Genomic DNA, 10,708 nt, shown 5'->3' with positions numbered 1-10,708 from the left:
AAAAATAATAAACAAAAATTAATTAATTAATTAATTAAAAGATCTGGACTAAGTGTCTTTTCCTGGCAAGGCTCTGATATATTTTCAATTTCTTCCTTTATTGTTAGTCTATTTGGGTTTTTTATTTCTTCTTGAGTCAGTTTTTTTTTCTTTTTTTAAGAATACCACTGCAGGGCTTCCCTGGTGGCGCAGTGGTTGAGAATCTGCCTGCTAATGCAGGGGACACGGGTTCGAGCCCTGGTCTGGGAAGATTCCACATGCCGCGGGGCAACTGGGCCCGTGAGCCACAACTACTGAGCCTGCGCGTCTGGAGCCTGTGCCCCGCAACGGGAGGGGCCGCGATAGTGAGAGGCCCGCGCACCGCGATGAAGAGTGGCCCCCGCTTGCCGCAACTAGAGAAAGCCCTCTCACGAAACGAAGACCCAACACGGCCAAAAATAAACAAATAAATTAAATAAATAAATAAATAAATAAATAAAAGTAGCTATTAATAAAAAAAATTTTAAAAAAAGAATACCACTGCAGAAACTAACACACCATTGTAAAGCAATTATACTCCAATAAAGATGTTTAAAAAAAAAAAAGAATATCACTGTATTTATTCTCATACAGGCAATTTTTCTATAACTTCAACATTTTCCTCTCGAAAATAGAACAAAAGAGTCTCAAAGCTTAGAACTGGATCACTTGGCCCTTTCTCTTCTTATCTCCTCCGAGTTCAAAATGTTTGCATCTCTTAATGGCCTGTATCCTCTTGGACCTGCAGTTGGGCTCAACACATTCAAGCCTCAGTACGATCTTCTTTGTAGTTTTAGCCTTCTTCCAGAAAATTGGCTTTGTTTGCGCACTGTAGCCACTCTGCTTCCGATCATAGCGCCTCTTTCCCTGGGCATACAGGGAATTTTTGCCCTTCTTATACTGGGTCACTTTGTGAGGCTGATGCTTTCCACACTTCTTACAGAAAGTCCTTTGGGTTTTAGGTACATTGACCATCTTTGCAGTATAGGGGTCTTCACAATGAAAACTAGAAACCTGACGTCCGCATTCCTGCATTGTTCTCTTGAGTCAGTTTTTATAGTTTATATTGTTCCAACATGTTTTTAGATAAAAAGTTACACATAATTGTCTCGTAATTTTTCACTCTCTATTTCTGTGAATAAACCTTCATTCTCAGTCTTAATGCGCTGTATTCGATTTTCATCTCTCTTTCAGCTACACTTGCCAACAGGTTTAAAAAAAAACTTAATAGCCTTGTATATTAAAAATAGCTCTTGAGGGACTTCCCTGGTGACGCAGTGGTTAAGAACTGCCTGCCAATGCAGGGGACATGGGTTCAATCCCTGCTCTGGGAAGATCCCACATGCCAAGGAGCAACTAAGCCCGTGCACCACAACTACTGAGCCTGCACTGTAGAGCCTGCGAGCCACAACTACTGAGTCCGCGTGCCACAACTACTGAAGCCCATGCGCCTAGAGCCCATGCTCCACAACAAGAGAAGCCTGCGTGCAGCAATGAAGACCCAACACAGCCAAAAATAAATAAATTAATTTTAAAAATAGTTCTTGATTTTATTAATCAATTCTCTTTCTTTTCAAATAACTAACTTCTGTTCTTAGCTTTCTAATTTCCTTCCTTCTACTTTCTTTTGGTTTATTTTATAGTTGTTTTTCTAGAATGTTGACAGGGATGTTCAACTTATATACTATTTTGATTTTTCATGCTCATCAATTTTTAAAAAGTGGGGGACTTCCGTCGTGGTCCAGTGGCTAAGACTCCACGCTCCCAATGCAGGGGGCCTGCGTTCGATCCCTGGTCAGGGAACTAGATCCCATATGCCACAACTAAAGATCCCGCATGCTGCAACTAAGACCTGGCACAGGGCTTCCCTGGTGGTGCAGTGGTTGAGAATCTGCCTGCCAATGCAGGGGACATGGGTTCGAGCCCTGGTCTGGGAAGATCCCACATGCCGTGGAGCAACTAGGCCCGTGAGCCACAATTACTGAGCCTGCGTGGCTGGAGCCTGTGCTCTGCAACAAGAGAGGCCGCGATAATGAGACGCCCGTGCACCGCGATAAAGAGTGGCCCCCACTTGCCGCAACTAGAGAAAGCCCTCGCACAGAAACGAAGACCCAACACAGCCATAAATAAACCCAAAGTTTAAAAAAAAAAAAGACCCGGCACAGCCAAATAAATTAATAAATAAATAAATATTTAAAAAATTTTTTTTTAAAGTAATGTTATCAGTTTCTCTCCATGTATCAATATAACTTTGCATCCCAGATATTTGATAAGATGTATGCTCATTACTAGTCATTTCTAATAATCTGATTTTAATTTTGATTTAAAATTATTAAAGTTAAATTCTAAAAGTTAAAAGATTTAAAAGAGGGTATTTCAATTTCTACAGGGTTAGATTTTTAAAAATCAGCTTTATTGGAGCGTAATTTATGTACACTAACATTCACCATTTTTAACTAAACAATTTGGTGAGTTTTGACAAATATATTTATTTAGGCATCACCATACTCATGCTATAAAACATTTTTGTCACCCAAAATTTCTTATGCCCCTTTGCAGTAATTCCCTCCCCCAACCCCAGCCCCTGGCTACCACTGATCTGCTTTTTGTCACTGTAAGTGGTTAGATATTTAAGAAACAACTTTATTGAGGTCTAATTGACATCCAATAACTGCACACTTAAAAAAAATATTTAGGGCTTCCCTGGTGGCACAGTGGTTGAGAATCTGCCTGCTAATGCAGGGGACACGGGTTTGAGCCCTGGTCTGGGAAGATCCCACATGCCGCGGAGCAACCAGGCCCGTGAGCCACAACTACTGAGCCTGCGCGTCTGGAGCCTGTGCTCCGCAAAAAGAGAGGCCGCGATAGTGAGAGGCCCGCACACTGCGATGAAGAGTGGCCCCCGCTTGCCACAACTAGAGAAAGCCCTCACACAGAAACGAAGACCCAACACAGCCAAAAATAAATAAATAAATTAAAAATAAAATAAAAATAACAAATGTTCAAGTACAATTGGTGTCTAAAAAAAAAAAAGAATTCCCCCACCCTTGGTATCTAATCAAGTTCCTTTCTACCTCCCCTTGATACCTAACCAATTTCTTAGTAATTAAAAAAAAATTATTTATTTTTATTTATTTATTTTGGCTGTGCTGGGTCTTAGTTGCGCCATGAGGGATCTTCGTTCCAGCATGCAGACTCTTAGTTGCAGCATGCAGACTTAGTTACGGCATGCATGTGGGATCTAGTTCCCTGATCAGGGATCGAACCCGGGCCCCCTGCATTGGGAGTGTGAAGTCTTACCCACTAGACCACCAGGGAAGTCCCAACTGCACATTTTTTAAGTGTACAATTTGATAAGTTTTGACATAAGTATACACCCATGAAACCATCACTGCAATTAAGATAATGACAATATCCATCACTTCCACATTTACCTTTCAATTATCTGAGTCGTCAGGATGTCCAGCCTTGTCTGAAGATTCTCTGCGAATTGCTCTTCAGGCTTCTACTCAGGTGAGCATCCCTGGGTTAGGGTGGGTTTGGGGGAGCCCCAGCTGTGGGCTAGACTCATGATGTGGTGGAGTTAGCAGGTGAAAGGACCCAGAGCACCTCTAGGGGGCAGTGTTTCCTAAGGCCATTTTATTGCCTAATCATTTCCAGATACTTGACAAAATACTGTTACATAAACTAGAACTTGTTAACTGTGCTGTTCAAACTCTCCATATCTTTACTGAATTTTTAAAAAAATTGTCTACTTGATTTGTAAAATTCCAAGGAAGGTGTAAGAAAGCCTCCACAATGATTTTGTGAGTTTTCAACAGTTTAGCTGTGTGTGCTGATGTTCTATTTTTTGAGAATACAATGGTTCATTATATGTTCTACACAGATTATACCTTTAATTAGTGTAAAAAAAAATTGGACTCTTTCCCCATTTACTATCTTTTGCTTTAGGTTCTATTTTTCTAGTATTAATACTGCCACCCCACCCTCCTGTGTCTTTATTTTTCTGTTTCTTTACTCTCAGCCTTCTGGGTTATTTGTCTTAGCTGTGCCCCTGTAAACCACATTTACCTGGATTTAGTGTGTCTTCTCATTATGAGAATCCTTGCTCTTTAACAGGGGAATTTAACTCATTTATATTTATAATGATCACCCACATGCTTGGTCTTATTTTGTGTTCTGATTAATACAATGATCCACTGTTTCCTTTTTTAATTCTTTCCTGCTTGGGCTGATCAGGTTTTCTTGTTTCTTTCCCCCCACTTCTAGTTTTCCGCTTTATTTTATGTTAATAGTTATCATTAACTATTAATAAAAATTTTTAAGTCTATATTTTATCAAGAATTAAACATCTCTCTAATGTCCCACTCTCTGAATCAGAGAAGATCTTTGGCACATTTTATTTCCTCTGACTCACTGGGTGGTTCGTTGAAATAGTCTACAGAATTTGATTTCCAGATAATTAATTTTTTTTTTTTTTTTTTTTTTTTGGCTGCACTGGTGGCTTCTCTTGTTGCAGAGCACAGGCTCTAGGTGCACGGGCTTCAGTAGTTGCAGGACACAAGCTCAGTAGTTGCGGCACACAGGCCCTAGAGCATGCGGGCTTCAGTAGTTGTGGCAGAGTGCAGGCTCAGTAGTTGTGGTGCAGGGGCTCAGTTGCTCCACGGCATGTGGGATCTTCCTGCACCAGGGATTGAACCCATGTCCCCTGCATTGGCAGGTGGATTCTTAACCACTGAGCCACCAGGAAAATCCAAGATAATTAATTTTCTTCTTTAAACATATGTCTTTCCTGGGGACTTCCTTGGTGGTCCAGTGGTTAAGACTGTGTGCTTCCAATGAGGGGGTACAGGTTCAATCCCCGGTCAGGGAACTAAGGTACCACATGCCGTGTGGCAAAAAAAAAAGTATATATATTTATGTCTGTTCTATTTTAGAAATCCTTTCCAAACAATTGCATTTACTCCACAACCACCTTCAAACCATCATTTAGATAATTAATCTGTTTTGCTCATTTTGCATCACTGTCTCTCTTTTTTTAAAAAATAAATTTATTTATTTATTTATTTGGCTGCGATGGGTCTTAGTTGCGGCATACAGGATCTTTCGTTGCAGTGTGCAGGTGCATGGGCTTCTGTAGTTGCAGCACACAGGCTCTAGAGTGTGTGGGCTCAGCAGTTGTGGTGCGGGGGCTTAGTCGCCCCACAGCATGTGGGATCTTAGCTCCCTGACCAGGGATCAAACCTGTGTCCCCTGCATTGGAAGGCAGATTCTTAACCACTGGACCACCAGGGAAGTCCCTACATCACTGCCTCTTATGAGTTTATCTTCCCTCATCTTGAGTCCTTGAATCTTATCAGTTTGTCATTGACTGGAATTAAAAGCTTGGGTTTGGAAAGTAATCTCTGTTCTTTCACTTACCTGCTGTGTGACCAGGCAAATTTCTTAACCTCTCTGTGCCTTAGTTACCTCATTTAATAAAGGGAATAATAATAGAATCCACCTCGCAGAGTTGGGAAGAGTCAATGGAATAAGGCAATGAATGAATGGGTGAAGAATTGAAGGATGTGGGTTTCCTCCCTCCAATCTCTCAAGAAGTTCTCACCAGTAATCCTTTCACTCCTTGTGCACACACTCTTTTTCTTTCTCTGTGGTCTGCTTCTCCCTCTCTGTTGACACTTTTCCCTTAGCCTGGAAAGTGGTTCAAGTCTCTCCCATGTTAAGAAAAAACTTTCGGGACTTCCCTGGTGGTCCAGTGGCTAAGACTCCACGCTCCCAATGCAGGGGGCCTGGGTTCGATCCCTGGTCAGGGAACTAGATCCCACATGCTGCAACTAAGAGTTCGCATGGGGGCTTCCCTGGTGGCGCAGTAGTTGAGAATCTGCCTGCCAATGCAGGGGACACGGGTTCGAGCCCTGGTCTGGGAGGATCTCACATGCCACGGAGCGACTAGGCCCGTGAGCCACAATTGCTGAGCCTGCGCGTCTGGAGCCTGTGCTCTGCAGCAAGAGAGGCCACGATAGTGAGGCCCACGCACCGCAATGAAGAGTGGCCCCCACTTGCTGCAACTAGAGAAAGCCCTCGCACAGAAACGAAGACCCAACACAGCCATAAATAAATAAATAAATAAATAAATTAAATAAATTAAAATAAAAAAGAGTTCGCATGCCGCAACTAAGTCCCAGCACAGCCAAATAAATACATAAATAAAAATATTTTAAAAAATATATTTAAAAAAAGAAAAAAACTTTTGCCATTGCTGTGTCCCTCTCTTGTCCCTTGACTCTCTTTTCTTTCATGTCTAATCTTCTAGAAACAGTGAAACAAGCCATGTCTACACCCTCTCACTTGCTACCAACCTGCTGGCATATGTCTTCCTACCAGCCCCTCCACTCAACGTGCCCTCAGTAAAGGTCACTGGTGAACACCATGCCTTCAGTTTCGTGCAGCAACATGGCAGGGTGGAGGCACAGGTTGACCCTGAGGAGTGCTGTCCAGTAGGGGTATTGACAAACTGGGGGACAAATGCTTGGCTTGCAGTAGATAGCTCATAAATGTGTCCCCTGAATGGCTGTGTGATGTGAATGAGCATGCGATAGGGGCTGGGGAGGCTTCCTGGAGGAGGAGGCACCTCAGCTGAGTCTGCATGGGGGTGGGATGGGAAAGCATTCCAAGCAAAGGGAAGAACATGTGGAAAGTCCAGGAGGTGTGAGGCTGTAGAGAGTTCTGGAAGCCCCAAGTGGAGGTACATGTGGGCCTGTGCAGTATGCGGGGTGGTCAGGGAGGGACTCCCAGCTGCACCTGCCCAGCCCCTCTCTGTTCCTGTAGCCCAAGCCCCTGTTGACTTCTCCCCTGTAGCTGTTCCCTCAACTTCCACACACTGTGCCTCAGTTTCCTTCTACTTCTCTGGCTGTCTCACTTAGACTCCCCTTAAGGTCTCCCTCCTCCCCAACTCTAGGTTGGGGTTCCCTGCCTCTGGATTCTTCCACCTGTCCCAGGTACGCTCACCAACCCCCTTCCAGCTTCACACCCCACCTCCAGCTACGCTCTGGGTACCTTCTCAAGTGGCCCCAGCACCATCTGTCCAAAACCCCCTCCTCACCTTTCCCTCCACATCTCTCCTTCCCTGGGACATCCTCCCATCCCCCATTTTCCCCCAGCAAACAGTTTCTCCACCCATTCTGGCTCCCAACCGCCAGGCAGGGCATCATCTGAGCCTCCTCCTTCTCCCATTTCCCCCACAACCAGTCCTGAGACTGTTTCCCACTTGGGCCTCCTGCTCCTTCCCCCTCCCCTTGTCTCATCCCATCAACCCCACCTTGGCTTAGCCCCCATGCCAGTGTTTCCAAACTGGGTTCCCAAGCACTCCCTCTGTGATTCTGTGTAAAAAGGTTCATGAGTCCCAAAAGGTTTGCAGGCTTCACAATCCCTCCCTGTTAGGATGGAAGTTCCTCCTCATGTCTAACTTAAGTCCCTCCCCCAAACTGCTCCAAGATACTGATTTGGAGACAAAGGGGGTTGTGAGAACTGAGTCTTAAGAATGGACCACAGCTGCTGGAGCAGGACCATCCCCTTCCCCTACCCCAGGCCACAGGCTGGAGATCCTCTGTCTGCTCCTGGGTCGTTTGACCTGTGAGACATGGCAGGCTGTTCCCTGTTCATCCCTGGCCTGTGCCTGTGCTGGGGAACTGTTCTTCTTTGGGTCTTTCCTGGGAGCTGGCTCTGAGCTGATGTGATCTTCCCCCAGCCCTAAAACGTAGGTTTACTATTCTCATTACCCAGATGAGAAAGGGAGGCATCTGGGTGCTGCTTCATGCCCAGGTGAATAGCAGAGCTTCAGTGTGCCCCACAGTGGTCCTGCTTGGACTCCCCCAGCAAGTGGCAGCAGGACATGGCCCAGCACCTATGGGTTTAGTTGAGGTTTCCAACTAGCTTAAGCAGAGACAGAGCACAGAGAGGAACCTGGGAAGTCTCAGGATGCAGCCTGATACCAAGTCTCCAGACAGTGGTACAGAGGCCTTGCTCACATGGGGGTCTGGGGACCCCCTCCCTGTGATCACTCTGTCCAGGCTCTGGGGGAGGGACTCAACTGACCAGCTTGGGTCAGGTATCCACTCGTGGCCCAATGGTCGAACAATTTTATTATTTCTTCATTATTTTAAAAGTTGAGATATAATTCACATACCATAAAATTCACCCTTTTAGGAGCACAATTCAGTGATTTTAGTATATTTACAAGGCTGTGCAATCATCACCACTATCTAATTCCAGAAGATTCTCATCATCCCCAAAAGGAACCCCACACCCATTAGCAGTCACTACCCATTCCCCCTCCCTCCAGCCCCAGGAGCCACTAATATACTTCTTGTCTTTATGGATTTGCCTGTTTTGGACATTTTTAAATAAAGGGAATCATATAATATGTGGTCCTTTTTGTCTAGCTTCTAGCATGTTTTCAGGGTTCATCCATGTTGTTCGGCTTGGATTCTTCCCACCACGTGCGTTAGTTTCGTAATTAAATCCTGCGCACACAGAGGAACAAAATCTCCCTTGGCAGAGTCACAGCACGGAGTACATCGCGCCGTGAAAAGAAAGAGCGGGCAAACTGCGGCCGGAGCGGTAGGACGCGGGCTTCCAGGCTCGCAGAGCGCAGCCTCATGCCCAGCGGCCGGCGGGAGGCCGGGATGCTGAACTTCACCGCCCAGGTGAGGCCCAACTTGGGCGTCACCACCGTGACAGCGAGAGCTAGCCGCCACTCCTCGCCGGCGCCCTGGTAACTCCACGAGAGGAGGCGATGCGCATATAGTGAGTGCCTACTGTGTGCCAGGCGTTCTGGAAACCGCGGTGGCGGAGATGGACAGAGGCGCTGGGAGTGGATGAGCGCGCGTTAACGGTCGCTCGGAGGTCCCGGCTGGTGTTTTCAGTGTTGTGACTGCTCTGGCGCTGAGTGAGGTCTGGGAGGCGCACACGCGGCGTGGAGGTGGAAGAGCGCAGACCTAGGCCGCCGCTCCCTGGGGAGCAGAGCCCGAGGCCCGGCCCACTGCTTGGTGAGAAGGGAGGAGCTCCAGGCGCCCCGCCCACCTAGCTCCGCCCCACCGGCCCCCACGCTGCAGAACGAAAGGCGGAGCCTTGGGGCGCTCCGCCCCGGCGCTCGCCCCTCGCCGCGCCCAACAGGGCCGAGCAGGGGGCGGGGCCTAAGGGCGCCCCCGCCCCGCGCCGCGCCGGGAGGAGGAGGAGCCGGCGGCCGGCCCGCACTGCAGCGCCAGCGCGCGAGCGGACGGCCGTGGACCCAGAGCCGGGCCAGGGTGCCGAGCGGGCGTCGCGCAGGCAGACAGGCCGCGGCCGCCGCCAGATCCCCCTCCCTTGCCCAGCCATGCCGTGCGCGGGCCCAGCCTGAGCCGAGGCCTCCGAGGCCGGGCGGGCTCGGGGCCTCGGGACCGGGCCGGGGCCATGCTTGCGCTGCCCTGACGATGCCGCCCGCCGCGCCCGCCCGCCTGGCGCTCGCCTTGGGCCTGGGCCTGTGGCTCGGGGCGCTGGCGGGGGTCCCCGGGCGCGGCTGCGGACCGTGCGCGCCCCCCTGCCTCTGCGGCCCGGCGCCCGGCGCCGCCTGCCGCGTCAACTGCTCCGGCCGCGGACTGCGGACGCTCGGGCCCGCGCTGCGCATCCCCGCGGACGCCACAGCGCTGTGAGTAACCCGCCGCTCGCGACGCGGGCCGGGCGGTTGCCATGGCGCCCGGCGGGCGCAAGGACTGGCGGCGGCCGGGGCCCGGCGGGGCGCGGGGCGCCTGCACCCTTCGGGGAGAGGCCGGCCGGGCAGGCCGCCGGCCTGGCGGGCCTCACAGGGCGTGGGCGCGTCCCCGGCCTCTAGAAGGGGAAACGGAGTGCGGGCCAGGCCTCTCCCAGGGCGAGGCTCCAGCGCAGTGAGGTCGGCCCGACTAAATAAGGAAAACCTGGGACCGGGGCCGGCTCTCAGCCCGCCTGGCCTCAGCCAGAGGGAAATAGGAAAATACCGGATTCTGTGCAGGCGGAGACATCGCACCACCCGGTGGGGCTCCGCTAACGCCAGCTGACTGGGGGCCTGTAGCATCGTGCGGAGGCGGGGCGGGAAGGTCTCTGAAAAACACTTAAACGCTAATTAGAGACTAATAGGATGCGGCTTGGCCTGGGGGCATACCCAGCACTTAGGAGCCCAGGAGTAGGAAGCTAGGAGGTGGAGAGCTCTATCTGGGATGACAGGGAAGGCTCTCCGGAGGGGGTGGACAAGAATTTGATGGATGTGTAAGAATTGGCCTGTTACTTGAGGGGCAGGAAGGTGGGTTTAGGGGAAGGGAGGAGGGAACCATGTGTGCAAAGGCCTGGAGGCTGGACTTGGTCGAACGTGGGTGTAGGGGTACACCTCCAGTGTGGCAACTGTGGGGGGGAAGGGGTAGTGTGAGGGAGTGGGAGCAGGATGGGTGGTGGGCTGGCGTCATGAAGGGCCTCATTTGTGCAGTTTAGCGTTCTGATGTTATCCTGGGAACAGTAGAGGTGTAGCATGGCCATGAAGGGGTTTAAAACGCTGAAAAGCCATTGTCAGGTTTGCATTTTGGCAGAAATAATAACAGGCAGTCTTTATGGAGAGCTTGCCTCCAGCCCGGCCCTGTGCCAAGCTCTGGTTGTGAATTGTCACACATAACCCTCATCCTAACCC

General features: G+C 49.4%; 2 protein-coding genes across 2 annotated transcripts in view; one reads left to right on the top strand and one right to left on the bottom strand.

Annotated features, from left to right (window-relative positions):
- Positions 1-672: 672 nt before the first annotated feature.
- LOC118880804 (60S ribosomal protein L36a-like) lies at positions 673-1,026 on the bottom strand. The gene has a single exon (XM_036824794.1). The coding sequence runs from the start codon at positions 991-993 to the stop codon at positions 673-675; it is 321 nt and encodes a 106-aa protein (XP_036680689.1). The 5' UTR covers positions 994-1,026.
- An 8,462-nt stretch (positions 1,027-9,488) lies between these two features.
- PKD1 (polycystin 1, transient receptor potential channel interacting) overlaps positions 9,489-10,708 on the top strand; it is a 46,653-nt gene continuing 45,433 nt past the window's right edge. The window contains 1 exon segment of the mRNA XM_036824776.1: positions 9,489-9,703. Coding sequence (XP_036680671.1) covers positions 9,489-9,703 — 215 coding nt within the window.

This window comes from Balaenoptera musculus, chromosome 15, assembly GCF_009873245.2.
Source record: "Balaenoptera musculus isolate JJ_BM4_2016_0621 chromosome 15, mBalMus1.pri.v3, whole genome shotgun sequence".
NCBI lineage: Eukaryota > Metazoa > Chordata > Mammalia > Artiodactyla > Balaenopteridae > Balaenoptera > Balaenoptera musculus.
Note: the sequence above shows the minus strand (reverse complement) of the source record. Positions and strands in the feature narration are given on the sequence as shown.

What these genes read in the sequence shown, in the direction of transcription:
- LOC118880804 (XM_036824794.1), bottom strand. Translation starts at nt 993, where the DNA reads ATGGTCAATGTACCTAAAACCCAAAGGACTTTCTGTAAGAAGTGTGGA.